Source organism: Entelurus aequoreus, linkage group LG01 (assembly GCF_033978785.1).
Source record: "Entelurus aequoreus isolate RoL-2023_Sb linkage group LG01, RoL_Eaeq_v1.1, whole genome shotgun sequence".
In the NCBI taxonomy this organism is placed as follows: Eukaryota; Metazoa; Chordata; class Actinopteri; order Syngnathiformes; family Syngnathidae; genus Entelurus; species Entelurus aequoreus.
In genome coordinates, this window is record NC_084731.1 from 58,631,222 (window position 1) to 58,654,168 (window position 22,947).

The 22,947-nt window shown below is 40.5% G+C and overlaps 1 protein-coding gene across 1 annotated transcript in view; it reads left to right on the top strand.

Moving 5' to 3' along the window:
• The window catches only part of LOC133646144 (sodium- and chloride-dependent neutral and basic amino acid transporter B(0+)-like), a 28,378-nt gene extending 15,424 nt beyond the window's left edge, over window positions 1-12,954 (top strand). The window contains 6 exon segments of the mRNA XM_062041267.1: window positions 1,815-1,933; window positions 2,062-2,161; window positions 2,234-2,343; window positions 7,635-7,738; window positions 7,740-7,776; window positions 12,841-12,954. Of these exon segments, the coding sequence (XP_061897251.1) occupies window positions 1,815-1,933; window positions 2,062-2,161; window positions 2,234-2,343; window positions 7,635-7,738; window positions 7,740-7,776; window positions 12,841-12,954 (584 nt within the window).
• Window positions 12,955-22,947: the final 9,993 nt, after the last annotated feature.

A 22,947-nucleotide genomic window follows, 5' to 3' on the forward strand; every position in this document is an offset into this window, starting at 1 on the left:
CGAGCGATATTTCTCTACAGAATCTCCTTTCTGGTCAACAAAAGCACCTTGAGGATTCTGGCGGGAACTCTCGTTCAACCCTTTTTCGATTACGCATGCACCTCCTGGTACCCTAGCACCTCCAAAACCCTCAAATCTAAACTCCAAACATCTCAGAACAAGCTAGTCAGGTTACTTCTAGACCTCCACCCCAGATCCCACCTCACTCCTACCCACTTCTCTAAAGTGGGCTGGCTCAAGGTGGAGGACAGAGTTAAACAACTTGCACTGAGCCTAGTCTATAAAATCCACTACAGCTCCCTGATACCGAAGTACATGTCAAACTACTTCCTTAACGTAAATGACCGCCATAACCACAACACCAGGGGGAGCTCCACTAACCACGTTAAACCCAGATTCCGAACTAACAAAGGTCTTAACTCATTCCTTTCTATGCCACATCAATGTGGAATGCGCTCCCAACAGGTATAAAAGAAAGGGCATCTCTATCCTCCTTCTAAACCGCAATAAAAGTTCACCTCCAGGCAGCTACAACCCTAAACTAACACCCTCCCCGGATTGCTAATAATCAAATGTAAACAATCCAATGCAGATACTTTTTCTTATGCCTTCTGATCTCTCTCTCTCTCTCTCTCTCTCTCTCTCTCTCTCTCTCTCTCTCTCTCTCTCTCTCTCTCTCTCTCTCTCTTTCTCTCTCTCTCTCTCTCTCTCTATGTCCACTACTTGCTGTCCATATCCTACCCCCCCCCCCCCCCACACCCCTGATTGTAAATAATGTAAATAATTCAATGTGATTATCTTGTGTGATGACTGTATTATGATGATAGTATATATGATAGTATATATCTGTATCATGAATCAATTTAAGTGGACCCCGACTTAAACAAGTTGAAAAACTTATTCGGGTGTTACCATTTAGTGGTCAATTTTACGGAATATGTACTTCACTGTGCAACCTACTAATAAAAGTCTCAATCAATCAATCAATCAATCAAATTCATAACTCAGAGTCTGACTCGAGTCAAGGTCATGTGACTCGAGTCCACACCTCTGCATTATACACACTGCAAGTATATATGTAATGTAGTAACAGACACCTTCATAACAATATGTAATATGTACAATATACACACTGCAAGTGTATATATATATATATATATATATATATATATATATATATATATATATATATATATATATATATATATATATATATATATATATATATATATATATATAATGTAGTAACAGAAATGACCCAATATGTTACTGCATATGTCAGCATTGATTGATTGAAACTTTTATTAGTAGATTGCACAGTACAGTACAGTACATATTCCGCATATTGCACAGTACAGTACATATTCCGTACAATTGACCACTAAATGGTAACACCTGAATACGTTTTTCAACTTGTTTAAGTTGGGGTCCAAGTTAATCAATTCATGGTAGCAGACTAATTAGGAGCCTTTGTTTACTTACACCTACTTTGTTAAAATTCTTCTTTGATAGCATTAAGAAACATATTTAATACATCATAAGCTTTTCTGTCAAAATTAAGCCAATAATGAAATGTTTTGTTTTCCACTTTATTTTAGAAAGTATCAAAATAAATTTTGGTACAGATACCAAAATACAGGTATCGGTGCAACCCTAGTTTGCACGTGTTATTTAGCATGTGCTATTTCGATCTCTGTAGATCAGCCTCTAAGAGTTTAAGCAAATATTATTTGAACCTCTGGTGAGCTACTGGAGACCAGAGCAATGCAGTCCCAGAACTTTGTCTTAAAGGTTTGATATCTTCTTGGAATTAGAGGTGGTCACAACCTGCCTGATTGACTCCTTCCCTGAAACCTTCACCTCCAAACAAGCCACACTCACCATGGCCACCAGTGGGCTTCTCTACCTGCTGGGTCTACCTTGTCTCACTCGGGTAAGTTCTGAAAAGGTTTGCTCCTCTTGTGTGTCAACGTACCTAATCATTGTGTGTTTACGTGTGTGTTTACATGTGTGTTTACGTGTGTGTTTACATGTGTGTTTACATGTGTGTGTGTGTGATAGGCAGGAATATACTAGGTGACTCTCATCGACCAGTTTGTTGCCAGTTGGGTTCTGCTCATCTTGGCTCTCTTGGAGATCATGGGTGTGGTCTACATTTATGGTAAATAACACACTGGAAGATGTCTGCCAATGAAAGTGAGTCGTGTCTTTAAATCTTTGTTTTTTCCCAAAGGTGGAAACCGTTTCATGATAGATGCAGAGATGATGCTTGGCTACAGGAGTTCCAGCTACTGGTTTTGGTGGAGAGCGTGCTGGTTCTTCATTAGTCCCTGTGTCATACTGGTGTGATATTATTTAACTGGAGACATCAATATGAAGTGGAAGAAGGTCCCACAAGGGACCCCAAGGCATTTTGAGAGTCTCTAAAAAGATGGTTGTCATTAGTTTTTCTTCCTAATATTTCATGACTTTTCCTAATCCATCAGGGAGACACAGAAAAATATAAAATCAACTGCATGATTGTTTCTCATTTCTCTGTACACATTTTGACCACGCCATCGTTCCTCAGGGGTCATATAGACCCCAGGATTGGAAAGCACTATAAGTCTTTGTGTGTTAGAGTGAGACACATGATCCAATTGACTTTTTTGTGCTCCCAAGTGATCTGAACACAGAGAATTCAATTGTGAGTTGATCTGACCATCATACACTGAATTATTGTTGGTTTAATATCGTTTGGCAGCCATTTTGACAGTTTTCCATAGATATTTCGGCACATTGCACCCCCCCCCCACCAAATACCCCCCAGTGGGAAATTACTTATGTGTGCTCCTAAGTCCCCTGAACACAAAGAAACAAATAGTGAGTCAATCCAACCATCATAGACCGAGTTATTGCAGTTTGAATACTGTTAGGCTTGGTCTTGAATGTGACCAAAAGTGATTTTCGTAATTTCTGAACGTACAAATACATATAAACTCAGTTTTCCATATAAGTGTCACACAAGAAATGAAATGGAACAATCACTGTGAGTTTATCTGACTATTACATGCTGAACTAGTGTGGTTTGAGTAGCGTTTGGTGGCCATTTTAGCGTTTTTCTACCTCGAACATCCCAGTAGGAAACCATTTATTTGTGCTCCTAAGTCCCCTGAACACAGAAAAAAGCAGTGAGTAGATCTTTATTAGTAATTGATGCAGAAACCACTGAGATAAATGGTCTTGAAAATAAATTTATAATTTATACTCTGTCGGAATGGCGGGATGTCGGAACAGTTCAAACATTCCGTTCCCGCGCCGTGTGAGAACAGGAGGAGGGGAGGGGGGAGGAGCAAACATATAAAAGCACTCGCATAGCAGCCTTCTAAACCATTTCTCTGCTGCTGTCTCTGCTGCTGTTTGTGATATACTCTCTCTCTCTCTCTCTTGTTTCGAGTTTGCCTTCTAAACCATTTCTCTGCTGCTGTTTGTGATATACTCTCTCTCTCTCTCTTGTTTCGAGTTTGCCTTCTAAACCATTTCTCTGCTGCTGTTTGTGATATACTCTCTCTCTCTCTCTCTTGTTTTGAGTTTGATGATGCCAAACCACAAGACGTTCTCTGTCCAGGAGGTTTTGGATCAGGTTTTTAGTGAAGAGGTAGACATAGAGGAAAATGTGTCTGAAATCGAAGACAATGTTGTGGAAGACCCTGATTATGGGGCATCGTCCTCTGATGAGGATGAGACCCTTGATGCTGAAGTTCCTGTCAACACTGGAACACCAGCAGACATTTTCCTGTCCAAAAATGGAAAGTTGTCGTGGTCCCCTGCCCCACGTCAACGGCAGGGTAGACTTAGTGCTGGTAATGTCATCAAAATGGTTCCAGGCCCAACCCGATATGCGATTAGCCGTGTCCAAGACATAAAATCTGCATTTGAGCTCCTCATGACACCATCAATTGAGAACCATGTACTCTTGATGACCAATTTAGAGGGGAGTCGTGTGTTTGGGGACAGTTGGAAGCCGATCGATGCAATTGACTTGCAGGCATACATCGGGTTGCTCATTTTGGGGGGCGTGTACAAGTCCAAAGGCGAGGCAGCAGAAAGCCTGTGGAATAAAGAGACTGGAAGGGCCATCTTCCCAGCCACCATGTCTCTGAAGAAATTCCATATTATGTCTCGTGTCCTACGGTTCGATGACAGAGAGAAAAGACAGGGCCGGAGAGAACATGACAAGCTGGCAGCTATCCGGGATGTATGGGACAAGTGGGTTCAGCAACTGCCATTGCTTTACAACCCAGGCCCCCATGTGACTGTGGATGAATGTCTGGTGGCGTTTCGTGGCCGCTGTCCATTTAGACAGTACATCCCGAGTAAACCAGCCAAATACGGCATTAAAATATGGGCAGCATGTGATGCCCAGTCGAGCTATGCCTGGAATATGCAGGTCTACACCGGCAAAGCCCCTGGGGAAGCACCTGAAAAAAATCAGGGCATGAGGGTTGTCCTGGACATGGCTGAGGGACTGGAGGGGCACAATATAACGTGCGACAACTTCTTCACCTCCTATGCCCTTGGTGAAGAACTCGCAAAGCGGAAAGTCACCATGCTGGGGACAGTCCGCAAGAACAAGCCAGAGCTTCCCTCTGAGCTTGTTGCAATCAAGAACAGACAGGCTACATCCTCAGTGTTTGCCTTCACTGAGAACGCCACAGCTGTTTCGTATTGCCCCAAGAAAGGGAAGAACGTTGTGCTCATGAGTACGATGCACAAGGATGCCCAGCTCAGCACCAGGGAGGACAAGAAGCCACAAATGGTGTTGGACTACAATGCCACAAAGGGTGGTGTTGACAACCTGGATAAAGTCACAGGCACGTACAGCTGCCGACGCATGACTGCACGATGGCCCCTTGTTGTATTCTTCAACATCATCGATGTGAGTGCCTACAACGCTTTTGTGCTTTGGAGGGAGATCAGTGAAGGCTGGAACAGCGAAAAGCTGTACCGGAGGAGGCTGTTCCTGGAACAGCTGGGGTACGCGCTGGTGCAACCCCAAATTGCACGAAGAGTTGTCCTACCAAGAGCCTCAGCGGCTGCTGTGGTGATAGTGGAGGATGTTCAGAGGGAGGCACACACCTCCAATCCTCCAGTGGCCAGAGGGCAAAAACGAGGCAGGTGCCAGATCTGTTCCACTAGGAACGATAACAAGACAACTAATACATGTGGGGGATGTGGCAAATACATCTGCAAGGAGCACATCCGTTGTGGATCATGTGCCCAGTAGTGCTTTACCCTTTCTTGGAGAGTGGGGGATGAATATTGCCATTTTTCATTTGTTTTACATTTCTTGAGAGAGGTAGACTCTAGGCTACTTTTTGCAGTCTGTGAAAAAATAGGAGTGGCAGACTTTTACAGTATTTTAGTTTTTTTGAAATAAGACAATATTTTTGGTAAATAGCCTACTGTCTTGTTATTTTTTTCTTCAAATATGGACACTCCAAATGGCCGGCCAATGGTCAGATATTTGTTGTTGTTGAAAAAAAACAAAACAAAAAAAAAAAAAATACAAAATATAAAGAGTAATAAAAAAACTTCCCCCATTGAGGATTGCCACCTTATCCTGGTCAGAGGGTTTGTGCTTGACCCTTTCTTGGAGAGTGAGACGAATATTGTTATTTTCAAATGGACACTCCAAATGGCCAACGGTCAGATATTTGTTGTTGTTGAAAAAAAAAAAAAAGAAAAAAAAAAAGAAAAAAAAAAAAAGTTATAAAAAACTTCCCCCTGGAGGATTGCCACCTTATCGTGGTCAGGGGGTTTGCGTGCTTCCATGACCCTAAGAGCTATAGCTGGTCTTAGGGTAGAAGCCTGACTAAGTGCAATCTAAATGGCAAAAAACAACAACAACAACAACACCATACAATTAATACAATTCGGTCACATTCAATGATGGCCGCCTAACAGTATTCAAACTGCGATAACTCGGTCTAAGATGGTTGGATTGACTCACAATTTGTTTCTTTGTGTTCAGGGGACCTAGGAGCACAAATAAGTGGTTTACCACTGGGAGGTTATCTGGGGGGGGGGGCGTAGTGTGCCAAAAAATCAATAAAAAACGGTCAAATTTGACACCAAACGGTATTCAAACAACAATAATTCAGTGTATGATGGTCAGATCGACTCAGAGTTGACTTCTCTGTGTTCAGAAGACTTGGGAGCACAAAAAAGTCAATTGGATCATGTGTCTTACTCCCACACACAACAACTTATAGAGCTTTACATCTCTGGGGTCTATGTGACCCCTGAGGAACGATGGTGTAGGCAAAAATCGAGGTCAATAGGAGGGTTAAGGTGGAAAAAAAATTAATTGCACGTACTATTAGTGGGCATGTTGTGAGTGATTTACCAAGACTGTTAGCCTGATTTATTAAGATCCTAATACCACGCGCTAAACAGAGTGTGCAATCTATAAAACAGTGTGTACTATTAGTGGGCGTGTTGAATGCGATCTACTAAAATTGTGTGTGCAATTGTTAAGTGGTGCAAACCGCCGTATTGAAATAAGGATTTTGCGTGTACTATACGTGGCATCACCATGGACACACTCATTTATGGGCCAAATTGGGTTACCAAAACACTAAAACATATTAGGTTATTTTGGTAACCAAAAATTCCGTTACCAAAATACCAAAACATATTAGGTTATTTTGATAGCCAAATTGGGTTACCAAAACACCAAACATATTGGGTTATTATGGTAACCAAAATTGGATTACCAAAATACCAAAACATATTGGGTTATTTTGGTAACCCAAAATTGGGTTACCAAAACACCAAAACATATTGAGTTATTTTGTTAACCCAAAACTGGGTAACCAAAACACTAAAACATATTAGGTTATTTTGGTAACCCAAAATTATTTTACCAAAATACCAAAACATATTGGGTTATTTTGGTAACCCAAAATTGGGTTACAAAAACACCAAAACATATCGGGTTATTTTGGTAAGCCAAAACTGGGTTACCAAAACACTAAAACATATTAGGTTGTTTTGGTAACCCAAAATTCCTTTATCAAAATACTAAAAAATATTAGGGTATTTTGGTAACCCAAAATTGGGTTAGCAACACATATTGGGTATTTTTGATAACCAAAATTAGGTTACCAAAACATATTGGGTTATTATGGTAAACAAAATGGGGTTACCAAAACACCAAACATATTGGGTTATTTTGGTAAACCAAAATTGGTTTACCAAAACTCCAAAACATATTGGGTTATTTTGATAACCAAAATTGGGTTACCAAAACACCAAAACATATTGGGTTGTTATGGTAACCAAAATTTGGTTACCAAAACACCAAAAAAATATTGGGTTATTTTGGTAATCCAAAATTGGGTTACCAAAACACCAAAACATAGTGGGTTATTTTGGTAACCCAAAATTGGGTTACCAATACAACCCAATATTTTAGAGGAGGAAAAACTGCCTGGCTTGGGGAGGGTGTCCAAATAATAAACATTTAAATCTCATAATAAAAGGCCCGTCTTTATTCGACTTGTGTCGAGTACGGGCTTTGTTCATTTCCAAATGCCACTTTGTCGATATCCCTCCGCTGGAGTCGTAACCAACAATGTTTCTTGGCACAGGTGATCCTGATCTGGTCTCTGCTGACCTTCACGCCCCCCACTTATGGCACAGTCCACTACCCGGTTTGGGCTCTCGCTCTGGGATGGTGCATGGTCGCGTTCATCCTGGAAGCTGATAAAAGTGCAGGGGAATGCAGCGGAGGTGTGTGTGTGTGTGTGTGTGTGTGTGTGTGTGTGTGTGTGTGTGTGTGTGTGTGTGTGTGTGTGTGTGTGTGTGTGTGTGTGTGTATGTGTGTGTGTGTGTGTGTGTGTGTGTGTGTGTGTGTGTGTGTGTGTGTGTGTGCGTGCGTGCGTGCGTGCGTGCGTGCGTGCGTGTGTGTGTGTGTGTGTGTGTGTGTGTGTGTGTGTGTGTGTGTGTGTGTGTGTGTGTGTTTGTGTCTGTGTTGAGTAAATGTGATCTCATTGTTATTAATGCTGTTTCTGTGTATCATGAGAAGAGACGCTTGCCGTTGTTGTTATGCGCCTCCAATAGGTTATATACGGTAGTGCCGGTTCATCCACGCTATCGTCACGTGATCTCTTCCGGTTCACTGCGCGCCAGGAAATGACGTGACACACACAGAAAAGTTTGATGGAGTTGTGTTCTATTTTCCACAGTTACCGATGTTTTGTTTCCCGGTGCTGTGAGGCATTATACTGAACCATCCTTAAAATAAACCATCATCTTTCATATATATACAACTGGAGTATTCATTGAAGATGAGTGAAGAAGGAAGAAACCCAACAGGTTATGGGCCCAGACGTGCAACGGGAGGAAGATGGCAGCGCCTGATCTTCGATGGAGACGAGGACAACTACGAACTTTGGGAAGTAAAATTTGTTGGTCACATGAGACTTGAACGTTTAAAGGACACAATACTTTCCTCTGGTGAGGTGGACCCAGAGAAGAATGCAGAATGCTTTGCAGAGCTAATCCAGTTCCTAGACGACAAAAGTCTGTCGTTGGTGATGAGAGACGCTGCTGACGATGGTCGCAAAGCACTACAAATTTTACGGCGCCATTATGCCAGTGATGGTAAGCCAAGAATTATTTCCCTGTACAACGAATTGTGTTCCCTAAAGAAAGACTCAGAAGAAACTATTACAGACTACTTCATTAGAGCCGAAAAGATAGTGACTGCTTTAATAAATACAAAGCAAGTAATAAGCGATGAGTTGAGCATTGCTATGGTTCTGCGGGGCCTACCGGAACCATACAAACCATTCGTCATTCACATGACACAGAGCAACAATGAAGTGACTTTTGTGGAGTTCAAGAGCAAACTACGAAGCTACGAAGAGACAGAGAAATTTGAACACAAACCAAAATCAGACAACGTAATGAAAGTGGACATAGCGTCAGCGACCTGTTATGGATGTGGGAATCGTGGACATTTCTCGAAAAATTGTCCCCACAAAACAACACCAAAGTGGTGCAACTACCACCGAAGCACAACACATACAGACGCGACGTGCAGAAGGAAAACCAAGCCTGACTCTGCTAAACAAACTATGGAGAAAGAAGAAGATTCAAAGGAAATTGGCACCTCCTTTGTGTTCCAAGCCAGTCATTTGGTGCTTCCAGACGGCATCAAACAAAATGGACTGATGGTGGACTGTGGGGCGACGTCACACATAATCACTGAGAAGAGCAAATTCACACGATTTGATGAGACTTTTAACCCAAACAAACACTACATGGAGTTGGCCGATGGAACAAGGAAGAACAACGTGGCGCTGAAGAGAGGCGATGCAGTGGTTCTTCTACGCAACACAGAGGGGAGAAGTGTCCCCGTCACACTGAAGAACGCCTTGTTCATCCCAACCTACCCACAAGACTTCATGTCGGTAAAAGCAGCCACGACTAATGGAGCTCAAGTGATCTTCGGAGAAGAACAAAACCGGCTCATCACAAAAGAAGGAAACACCTTCAAGGTAGAAGTACACGAGAGACTGTAATACCTCAAAACGGTAAACCATCAAAAACCGTATGATGATTCTGTGCATGACATGATGTCAAAAGACAAAGTGAATCTATGTTGTGATGTGAAAACATGGCACGAGATCTTGGGGCACTGCAATATGAATGATGTGTTGAAGCTTCAAAATGTTGTGACAGGCATGACAGTTACAGGAGATGCAAAAATAGAATGTAACATTTGTACACAAGGAAAATTCACTAACACTAGGAACAAATTACCTGATGTCAAAGCTAGTGCACCCCTAGAGCTGGTGCACACTGACCTGGCCGGTCCCATTGACCCCATTGGATTAGATGGGCATACATATTCAGTCTCATTTACTGATGATTATTCAGGGGCAGTATTTGTTTACTTCTTGAAAAATAAGAGTGAAACTACCCTTGCGACAGAGAAGTTCATTGCAGACGTTTCCCCATATGGCAACATAAAATGTATGCACTCAGATAATGGAACTGAGTTCACTGGAAACGTTTTTCAAACACTTTTGAGAGAGAAAGGTATCAGACATGAAACCTCATCACCTTATTCTCCTCATCAAAACGGTACAGCTGAAAGACAGTGGCGAACACTGTTTGAAATGGCAAGGTGTATGCTACTAGAAAAAGAGTAACCAAAAACATTATGGCCTTATGCTGTTCAAAGTGCCGCCCACATTCGGAACAGATGTTACAATGACAGAACAAAGAACACACCATATTTCATGCTAACTGGAAAGAAGCCCAAGATTTCAAAAATGTGGGTGTTTGGCTCGGAGTGTTACGCATACACTCACAGTCACAAGAAACTTGAACCAAGGTGTGAGAAAGGAGTATTTGTGGGCTATAGTAAAAATAGTCCAGCATACTTGGTCTACGATCCACAGTCAAGAAAGGTGTCAAAACACAGACTGGTAAAATTCACCAAAAAGAACACTGCAGAAAAAGAGACACAAACAAATGCGTATGACTTGGAAATCCCAGATTGCGAAAGCAATTAAACCAAACTACCTGACACTGTGTCAGAAAAATCAGTGAGCCTCGAAAATCAAACTGTAGATCAAAATGATGTTGATAACCAAACACAAACTCTGGAAGTAGAGGAGGATGTGGTGTTAGATGATGCCACAACTAACACAGAGACTAGAACAGAACAAAGAGGTCGTTACCCAAAGAGAGAGAGAATTGTTCCTCCAAAATACTTAGAGGAATATGTAACAAACATTGATGATATCAATGAAAGCCATGACGTTATTGATCACTGTTGCAGGGCAGTGTGTGGAGTCCCACAGACGTATGAAGACACCCTGATGTCATCAGAGGCAGCCAGCTGGGAAAAAGCCATGAAAGACGAGTTGGCATCTCTCAAAGAAAATGACACATTTGAACTAACAACATTACCAAAAGGGAAAAATACAGTAGGCGGAAAGTGGGTTTATGCCCTCAAAGAAAACACAGAGAAAGGACAGCTTTTCAAAGCTAGATATGTTGCCAAAGGATACAGTCAAACTGAAGGTATAGATTATCAAGAAACATTTGCACCAACCGCAGACATTACTTCTGTGCGTGCATTGATGCAAATAGCTGTCCAAAATGACCTCACCATCCACCAGATGGATGTGAAAACGGCATATTTACATGCCCCCATTGATGAAGAGATATACCTAGAACAACCAGAAGGTTTTCAGAAAACATCGGACACAGGTGAAAAACTAGTATTTAGGTTGAAGAAATCAATCTATGGCCTAAAACAATCAGGAAAAAATTGGTAAAAACTTCTAAATGACCATTTAGAGCAAAACAATTTCAAAAGAAACCTATCTGATCATTGTGTCTACCGAAAACAAACAGAAAATGAAACAGTCATTGTTATCATCTGGGTGGACGACCTGATCATTGCTGCAAGTAGCAAAGAAGCACTTGAGCAATTCAAAGACACAATGAAAGCCAAATTCAACATGAAAGACCTGGGTAAGATATCTTTTTTCCTGGGTATTCATTTTGAACAGAAACAGAATGAAGTCAAAATGGATCAAAAGATGTACATACAAAAGATGCTTGAAAGATTTGGCATGTCAGAATGCAAACCTAGAAGCACTCCTTCTGAACAGAAAGTAGAACTGAGCACTACAAATGAAAATGAGTTTGACACTACCGAGGTGGTAAACCCCAAAGAATACCGTGAAATCATTGGTAGTTTGATCTATGCCATGACCTGCACCAGACCAGATATCAGCTGGATTGTTGGTAGGTTATCACAAACATTGGCAAAGCCAACAGCACAGGATCTAGTTGCTGCCAAACATGTGCTAAGGTATCTCAAGGGTACACATGACTTTGAACTAAGTTTCAAGAAAAGTGAGGAAGGCCTCAACCTGATTGCATTTAGCGATTCAGACTGGGCATCATCAGTGGAAGACCGACGCAGCACTAGTGGATATTGTTTCGGTCTAACAAAACAAGGTCCAGCTATATCCTGGAAATCAAAGAAACAACCAACAGTTGCATTGTCAACTTGTGAAGCTGAATATATTGGCTTATCCACCACTACACGAGAAAGTATTTATATCACCCAACTGTTGAGTGGCATGGACAAATGTTTGTATGATTGTACAACAATTCATGGAGACAATCAAGGGGCTCTTTTGTTGAGCAAAAATCCAGTTAATAGACAGAGGTCCAAACATATTGATGTTAAATATCATTTCATTCGTGAGGCACTCACTGAAGGGAAAATTTCATTAGTCTGCTGTCCTACAGAAGACATGGTTGCAGACATCTTAACAAAACCTACTACAAGAGCCAAGATTGAAAAATTCAAATTATTCTTTTTTGGAAACTAATGTGTTTCACTGTTTCATGGTCATGAGATCAAGGGGGGGTGTTGAGTAAATGTGATCTCATTGTTATTAATGCTGTTTCTGTGTATCATGAGAAGAGAGGCTTGCCGTTGTTGTTATGCGCCTCCAATGGGTTGTATACGGTAGTGCCGGTTCATCCACGCTATCGTCACATGATCTCTTCCGGTTCACTGCGCGCCAGGAAATGACGTGACACACACAGAAAAGTTCGATGGAGTTGTGTTCTATTTTCCACAGTTACCGATGTTTTGTTTCCCGGTGCTGTGAGGCATTGTACTGAACCATCCTTAAAATAAACCATCATCTTTCATATATATACAACTGGAGTATTCATTGAAGATGAGTGAAGAAGGAAGAAACCCAACAGTCTGCCTTCCTTCTACAAATCCTGATATCTCACATTTTGCAGCGTGTGAAGTCACTGTGCTCTCCCTCGGAAAAATGGCATCCTTATCTGGACGTGCATCGTGGTGAGCAGTACTCAGAAATAGACTGTGGCCAGGGGAAGCATCACAGCAAGTAGACCACAACAGAACCACATGTAAATGTCATCTCCAGCTCATGGTTGTGATGTTTAAACATGACAATTGTTCTCAATAAGTCATATTTTTAACACTGCGGAAGAAACAAGTCTGTTTTCTAGGAACATACTTGGCCAAAAAAGCTGATTCTGATATGAAGACAAGACTGGAGGTGGGACTTCAAGAACTGTCGGTAAGATCTGCTGCCATCTTGTGGCAGACTTATAAACAGCACTCTCTGACCTCATCCATCCATGTAGCAGCTTGTTAGGGTTTGCTTGGGAAATTCATTTCCTAATTCCTTATAGTCTATCAGGATGGCCCAATGGCAAACATTCATTCATTTCATAATTTAGAGCAACACAACACGTCACAACTGCTTTAAGGAAGGAGACAAGGGATTCAGTAGGTGTGGATTTATTATGTCCACATCTCTTACTGATCTGTCTCTACCCACTAAAAAATTATGTTGGTTTTTTTTTGTTTTTTTTACTCAAATACTGGGATCGAAACCATGGCTGAAACCGGAAATAAAAGCAGAAGTATGTGTAGGTTCTTCCTGTAGGTGTCATAAATCATTATGAAGTTTTGATTACAAAAAACGTGCAAATTACCAATTTATTTTGTAGAATTAACCCAGCATTGCAGTTAAAATAACCCAACATTTGGGTTGAATGTACATAACCCATCTTTCTGGGTTAAATAAGAAACCCATCGTGCTGGGTTAGATCAACCCAGCGTTGGTTTGGTCCAATAGCTACCCAGCAGCCAGGTAAAAAACTACCCAATTTTGGGTAGTTTTCAACCCAGTATTTTTAGAGTGTAGTTTAACTGTGGCTGAAACCGGAAATGAAAGCAGAAGTAGGTGTAGGTTCTTCCTGTAGGTGTCATAAATCATTATGACGTTTGGACTACAAAAAAACATGAAAACAACCAATTTATTTTGGAGAATTAACCCAGCATTGGAGTTAAAATGACCCAGCATTTGGGTTGAATGCTCACAACCCATCTTTTTGCGTTAAATAAGAAACCCATCTTGCTGGGTTAAATTAATCCAGTGTTGGTTTGGTGCAATAGTTACCCAGCAGCTGGGTAAAAAACTACCCAATTTTGGGTAGTTTTCAACCCAGCATTTTTTAGAGTGTAGTTTAACTGTGGCCGAAACCGGAAATAAAAGCAGAAGTAGGTGTAGACTCTTCCTGTAGGTGTCATAAATCGTTATGACTGTTGGACTACAAAAAAACATGAAAATAACCCATTTATTTTGTAGAATTAACCCAGTATTGCAGTTAAAATTACCCAGCATTTGGGTTGAATGTACATAACCCATCTTTCTGGGTTAAACAAGAAACCCATCTTGCTGGGTTAAATCAATCCAGCATTGGTTTGGTCCAATAGCTACCCAGCAACTGGGTAAAAAACTACCCAATTTTGGGTAGTTTTCAACCCAGCATTTTTTAGAGTGTAGTTTAAAGGCCTACTGAAATGAATTTTTTTTATTTAAACGGGGATAGCAGATCTATTCTATGTGTCATACTTGATCATTTCGCGATATTGCCATATTTTTGCTGAAAGGATTTAGTATAGAACAACGACGATAAAGATTGCAACTTTTGGTATCTGATAAAAAAAAGGCTTGCACCTACCGGAAGTAGCGTGACGTAGTCAGTTGAACATATACGCAAAGTTCCCTATTGTTTACAATGATGGCCGCATGAAGTGAGAGAGATTCGGACCGAGAAAGCGACAATTTCCCCATTAATTTGAGCGAGGATGAAAGATTTGTGGATGAGTAAAGTGCAAGTGAAGGACTAGTGGGGAGTTGAAGCTATTCAGATAGGGAAGATGCTGTGAGAGCCGGGGGTGACCTGATATTCAGCTGGGAATGACTACAACAGTAAATAAACACAAGACATATATATACTCTATTAGCCACAACACAACCAGGCTTATATTTAATATGCCACAAATTAATCCTGCATAAAAACACCTGCGTGTTTGTTATGCTAGCTCCTAGCTCCTCTGCTAGCTCCTAGCTCCATAGAACACGCCAATACAATTCAAACACCTGATCAACACACACAATCACTCAGCCCAAAAGACCGTTTACCTAACCCAAGGTTCATAAAGCTTATATATTTTTAAAAAGTTACGTACGTGACGCGCACATACGGTCAAGTTATCGAATGTTTAGCAGCCAAGGCTGCATACTCACGGTACCTGATATTCAGCTGGGAATGACTACAACAGTAAATAAACACAAGACATATATATACTCTATTAGCCACAACACAACCAGGCTTATATTTAATATGCCACAAATTAATCCTGCATAATAACACCTGCGTGTTTGTTATGCTAGCTCCTAGCTCCTCTGCTAGCTCCTAGCTCCATAGAACACGCCAATACAATTCAAACACCCGATCAACACACACAATCACTCAGCCCAAAAGACCGTTCACCTAACCCAAGGTTCATAAAGCTTATATATTTTTAAAAAGTTACGTACGTGACGCGCACTTACGGTACGGTACGTGTTATGCTAGCTCCTAGCTCCTCTGCTAGCTCCTAGCTCCATAGAACACGCCAATACAATTCAAACACATGATCAACACACACAATCACTCAGCCCAAAAGACCGTTCACCTAACCCAAGGTTCATAAAGCTTATATATTTTAAAAAAGTTACGTACATACGCAAAAAAAAGCCAAAGCTGCATACTCACAGTAGCACGTCTGCGTCTTTGTCATCCAAATCAAAGTAATCCTGGTAAGAGTCTGTGTTGTCCCAGTTCTCTACAGGCGTCTGTGTATCCAAATCAAAAGTCCTCCTGGTTAGAGTCTCTGTTATCCGAGTTCTTCCATCTTGACTGCATCTTTCGGGAATGTAAACAAAGAAGCGCCGGCTGTGTACTGTTGTGGCTGACTACGTTCGAAAAATACGTCCATTTCGCACCGACAACTTTCTTCTTTGCTTGCTTGGCTTCCTTCTCCATAATGCAATGAACATGATTGAAACAGATTCACGAACACAGATGTCCAGAATACTGTGGAATTATGAAATGAAAACAGAGCGTTTTCGTATCGGCTTCAATGTGGAAGGCATACCCGTGTTCGTCGGGCTACGTCACGCGCATACGTCATCCTCAGAGGCGTTTCGAACCGGAAGTTTAGCGGCAAATTTAAAATGTCACTTTATAAGTTAACCCGGCCGTATTGGCATGTGTTATAATGTTAAGATTTCATCATTGATATATAAACTATCAGACTGCGTGGTCGGTAGTAGTGGGTTTCAGTAGGCCTTTAACTGTGGCCGAAACCAGAAATAAAAGCAGACGTAGGTGTGGGTTCTTCTTGTAGGTGTCATAAATCATTATGACGTTTTGATTACAAATAACATGCAAATAACCAATTTTTTTTGTAGAATTAACCCAGCATTGCAGTTAAAATAACCCAGCATTTGGGTTGAATGTACATAACCCATCTTTCTGGGTTAAATAAGAAACCCATCATGGTGGGTTAAATCAACCCAGAGTTGGTTTGGTCCAATAGCTACCTAGCAGCTGGGTAGAAAACTACCCAATTTTGGGTAGTTTTCAACCCAGTATTTTTTAGAGTGTAGTTTAACCCCTAAATTAAAGGAAAGTCTGCTATTTCTGCCCTAAATACATGTTTCCACTTTATTAAGAACTTTAAGTGGAAAAAATAATTGATGTTTAACTAGGTCCTGCTTCCATACACTCATTCAATATTTACCAATGCAATATTTGACTAAGCTTAAGGGCCAATGTTTCGAAGCCAGCCGCAGCTACCGTATCAATTCAAATTGCCTTTTTTCCTGTGTGGTCTTGAATGTATTGCTGTCACAGCAGATGTTAGTCAACAAATGCAATAAACCCAAATGAACACTATTGGTAATTACTTACAATTGTTAATACAAGAGCAGCTCTATAACCAAAATTATTTCACCAATGTTAAAACTGTAATCATTGGTATGCTTATTGTTTTACAACAAATGGGAAAGTAGTATTGTATACTATTGTTTCTTGTTTAGGAAGTGAAATCATATGTACTGACTTACTCCTGAACACATTTGTCCTTATTAAGGCCATACAATAGATGACATTTTTATGTGTGAAAACAATCCAATAACGATCCTTATTTAAGACAAGAACACACATTGTGTTTAATGCAATGTAACTCGTAAATAAATGCTAGCAAAAGTCAGTCAACAATGGAATAGATTCCTTTTGTCCTCAAAATTCTACACACAATAACCTATAATAACAACTTATTCCTTAACACATTTGTCTTTATTAAGGCCATACAATATATGACATTTTTATGTGTGAAAAGCCTTTTATCAAATTAATAACAATAGCATTTGATCAACTACTTGTATTTATTTTTGAGTATATGTTTTATTACAGTAATAAATGAACATGTGTCGAAGGGAAAATAATTGTTTTTGGAATTGTACCATCATTCACAATCCTAATTTAAGATAATAACATATGTTTTTTTTAATGCAGTCTAACCAGTAAATAAACGCGAGTAAAAGTCAGCCAACAATGGAATAGAATAATTTAGTCCTCAAAATTCTACAAACAGTACCCTATAATGACAACTTATTCCTTAACACATTAGTCTTTATTAAGGCCATAAAAAAGATGACATTTTCATGTGTGAAAAGCGTTTTACCAAATTAATAAAAACGGCATTTTTTGTTTTAAGCAAGGTTTTAGAAAGCTTGTGTTTCTTTTTGAGTATAGTTGTATCACAGTTAATAAATTAACATTATTCAAAGGGGAACTACACTTTTTTGGAATTGTACTATCATTCACAATCCTTATTTAAGACAAGAACACACATTATTTTTGAATGCGATGTAACTCGTGAATAGATGCTAGCAAAAATCAGCCAACAAATTAATTTAGTCCTCAAAATTCTACATACTATACCTTATAATGACAAGTTAATACTGAACACATTTGTCTTAATTAAGGCCATACTAAATATGACATTTTTATATGTGAAAATTGTTTTATCAAATGAATAACAATAGCATTTTTTGTTTTGAACAAGTTTTTAGAAAGGTTGATCAACTACTTGTATTTTTTTTTTGAGTATATGTTTTATTACAGATAATAAATTTACATCTGTCAAAGGGGAACTACACTTTTTTGGAATTGTACTATCATTCACAATCCTTATTTAAGACAAGAACACATATGTTTCTCTTTTTTATGCATTCTAACTTGTAAATAGACACTAGCAAATGTCAGCCAACAATGGAATCAATTAATTTTGTCCTCAAAATTTTACATGCAATACCCTATAATGACAACTTGAAACAGTTTTTTATTATTATTATTTTTGAAAATAATAAAAAAAACAACAACTAAGAATTCACATGTACATAAGTATTCACAGCCTCTGCCGTGCAGCTCGAAAGTGAGCGAAAATGTAAAAGTGACTCAAAATGATGATTGAGAACCATATATTTTTTAGGCTGAATATAAGGAGGATGAGAGTTTTAGAAGCCGAGTGATAAGAAGATCCAGAAAGTAGCAGTATTGCTAAGTGCTAAACAACAAATTTAAACTACAAACATAATAAAACATCTCTTACTGTACAATGTCTGCTCTCACTGGGATGCCGACTGATGGGATGTTTGTATCTTCCCGTTAAGATGAATAATATTTGGGGGAAAAAAAGCGTATTTTCATGTCTTTCTTGCCATCTCCGGCACAAACTAGTTAGCGCTCAGTGATTCCGGCACCGCTAAAAGTAGTTCCTCTGCATTAGCGCTGAAAATAAAAATATCGCTAATACTTGTATAATATTTAGGACACTACACGTAAATGGAGTATTGTCGGCGCTTTTCGGGCACAATAGATTTCGCCTTTTAGCTGCTTTGTTAGCCACCTGGGTACTTTGCCATGCATTACAAATTAGAATGCGTAAGAAAAACAAAAAAAAACATGTGTTCTTGTGCTACGCAAGGATTGCGAATGATAGGCAAAAAAAAGTTCTCCTAAGATGCTAATACTACACGCTAAACAGTGTGCAATTTATAAAACATTGTGTACTATTAGAGGGCGTGTTGTGGGTGATTTACCAAGACTATTGGCCTGATTTACAATCAATCAATCAATCAATGTTTATTTATATAGCCCTAAATCACTAGTGTCTCAAAGGGCTGCACAAGCCACAACAACATCCACGGTACAGAGCCCACATAAGGGCAAGGAAAACTCACCCCAGTGGGACGTCGATGTAAATGACTATGAGAAACCTTGGAGAGGACCGCATATGTGGGTAACCCCCCCCCCCCCCCCCCGGTCTCCCCCCGAAAGCGATGGATGTCGAGTGGGTCTGACATAATATTGTGAAAGTCCAGTCCATAGTGGATCTAACATATTAGTGAAAGTCCAGTCCATAGTGGATCTAACACAATAGTGAGAGTCCAGTCCATAGTGGGGCCAGCAGGAAACCATCCCCAACCAATGCACAGGCGATCGGTCCACCCCGGGTCCCGACTCTGGACAGCCAGTACTTCATCCATGGCCACCGGACCTGTGTCCCCCCACCTCCACAAGCGAGAGGGGGGCAGAAGAGAAAAGAAAGGAAACGGCAGATCAACTGGTCTAGAAAGGGGGTCTATTTAAAGGCTAGAGTATACAAATGAGTTTTAAGATGGGACTTAAATGCTTCTACTGAGGTAGCATCGCTAACTGTTACCGGGAGGGCATTCCATAGTACTGGAGCCCGAATAGAAAACGCTCTATAGCCCGCAGACTTTTTTTGGGCTCTGGGAATCACCAATAAGCCGGAGTTCTTTGAACGCAGATTTCTTGCCGGGACATATGGTACAATACAATCAGCAAGATAGGACGGAGCTAGACCATGTAGTATTTTATACGTAAGTAGTAAAACCTTAAAGTCACATCTTAAGTGCACAGGAAGCCAGTGCAGGTGAGCCAGTATAGGCGTAATATGATCAAACTTTCTTGTTCTTGTCAAAAGTCTAGCAGCCGCATTTTGTACCAACTGTAATCTTTTAATGCTAGACATAGGGAGACCCGAAAATAATACGTTACAATAATCTAGACGAGACGTAACGAACGCATGAATAATGATCTCAGCGTCGCTAGTGGACAAAATGGAACACATTTTAGCGATATTACGGAGATGAAAGAAGGCCGTTTTAGTTACACTCTTAATGTGTGACTCAAACGAGAGAGTTGGGTCGAAGATAATACCCAGATTCTTTACCGAGTCGCCTTGTGGATTTGTTTGGTTGTCAAATGTTAAGATGGTATTATTAAATAAATGTCGCTGTCTAGCAGGACCGATAATCAGCATTTCCGTTTTCTTAGCGTTGAGTTGCAAAAAGTTAGCGGACATCCATTGTTTAATTTCATTAAGACACGCCTCCAGCTGACTACAGTCCGACATGTTGGTCAGCTTTAGGGGCATGTAGAGTTGGGTGTCATCAGCATAACAGTGAAAGCTAACACCGTATTTGCGTATGATGTTGCCTAGCAGCAGCATGTAAATACTAAAGAGTGCAGGGCCAAGAACCGAACCCTGAAGAACTCCGCACGTTACCTTAAAGGCCTACTGAAACCCACTACTACCGACCACGCAGTCTGATAGTTTATATATCAATGATGAAATCTTAACATTGCAACACATGCCAATACGGCCGGGTTAACTTATAAAGTGCAATTTTAAATTTCCCGCGGAACTTACGGTTGAAAACGTCTATGTATGATGACGTATGCGTGTGACGCCAATCGTTGAAACGGAAGTATTCGGACACCATTGTATCCAATACAAAAAGCTCGGTTTTCATCGCAAAATTCCACAGTATTCTGGACATCTGTGTTAGTGAATCTTTTACAATTTGTTTAAAGAACAATGAAGACTGCAAAGAAGAAAGCTGTAGGTGGGATCGGTGTATTAGCGGCTGTCTGCAGCAACACAACCAGGAGGACTTTGACTTGGATAGCAGACGCGCTATCCGACGCTAGCCGCCAACCGCATTGATTATCGGGTGAAGTCCTTCGTCGCTCCGTCGATCGCTGGAACGCAGGTGAGCACGGGTGTTGATGAGCAGATGAGGGCTGGCTGGCGTAGGTGGATAGCTAATGTTTTTAGCATAGCTCTGTGAGGTCCCGTAGCTAAGTTAGCTTCAATGGTGTCGTTAGCAACAGCATTGTTAAGCTTCGCCAGGCTGGAAAGCATTAACCGTGTAGTTACAGGTCCATGGTTTAATAGTATTGTTGATCTTCTGTCTATCCTTCCAGTCAGGGGTTTATTTCTTTTGTTTCTATCTGCAGTTAAGCCCGATACTATCACGTTAGCTCCGTAGCTAAAGTGCTTCGCCGATGTATTGTCGTGGAGATAAAAGTCAACGTGAATGTCCATTTCGCGTTCTCGACTCTCATTTTCAAGAGGATATAGTATCCGAGGAAGTTTAAACTACAAATCCATGATCCACAATAGAAAAAAGAGAAAGTGTGGAATCCAATGAGCCAGCTTGTACCTAAGTTACGGTCAGAGCGAAAAAAGATGCGTCCTGCACTGCACTCTAGTCCTTCACTCTCACGTTCCTCATCCACGAATCTTTCATCCTGGCTCAAATTAATGGGGTAATCGTCGCTTTCTCGGTCCAAATCGCTCTCGCTGCTGGTGTAAACAATGGGGAAATGTGAGGAGCCTTTCAACCTGTGACGTCACGCTACTTCCGGTACAGGCAAGGCTTTTTTTATCAGCGACCAAAAGTTGCGAACTTTATCGTCGATGTTCTCTACTAAATTCTTTCAGCAAAAATATGGCAATATCGCAAATTGATCAAGTATGACACATAGAATGGATCTGCTATCCCCGTTTAAATAAAACAATTTCATTTCACTAGGCCTTTAACATAGTCCGATGTCACATTGTTATGGGAGACGCACTGCATCCTGTCAGTAAGATAAGAGTTAAACCAAGACAAGGCTAAGTCTGACATACCAATACGTGTTTTGATACGCTCTAATACAATATTATGATCGACGGTATCGAAAGCAGCGCTAAGATCAAGAAGCAGCAACATAGATGACGCATCAGAATCCATCGTTAGCAATAAATCATAAGTAATTTTTGCGAGGGCTGTCTCCGTAGAGTGATTTGCCCTGAAACCGGATTGAAAAGGTTCACAGATATTGTTATACACTAAGTGTTCATTTAGCTGCTGTGCAACAATTTTTTCGAGGATTTTTGAAAAAAAGGGAAGGTGGGACACCGGTCAGAAGTTTACCATGAGGTCAGGATCGACGTTAGGTCTTTTGAGCAGAGGACGAATAACCGCTTTTTTGAATGCTGGGGAACAGTGCCAGAGGAAAGTGATATGTTTATAATATTTAGCACTGATGGACCTAATATTACAAACAGTTCCTTGATAAGTTTCCCAGGAAGGGGGTCAAATAAACATGTTGTTTGTTTTATCCCACTTACACGCCGTAATAATTCCTCTAATGTTATTTCATCAAAAAGAGAGAGACTATTTTGGAGGGCAGTATCCGTCGTACATACAGTCGTATCTGTGTTAATAGAACCCAGTGTTAGCTGGGATGCGTTGTCTTTAATCTCCTTTCTAATGACTTACATTTTCTTATTAAAGAAATTCATAAAGTCATCTGCCGAGTGGGTGTAGCTACTGTGAGGAGTCCCTTGTTGGGTTAGCGATGCTACTTTACTAAACAAAAATGTAGGATAGTTTTTGTTGAGGCGGATGAGATTTGAGTAATATTTAGCTTTAGCTAAGTTAAGCATGCGTTTATAAGTTATTAAACTATCACTCCATGCTTGATGGAAAACCTCAAGTTTAGTCGCGCGCCATTTGCGTTCCAGCTTTCTACATGATCATTTATGAGCTCTAGTTTCTTCTGTAAACCATGGGGTGTGCCTTTTAGGGGCGCTTTTTAGCTTTAGCCGTGCTATAC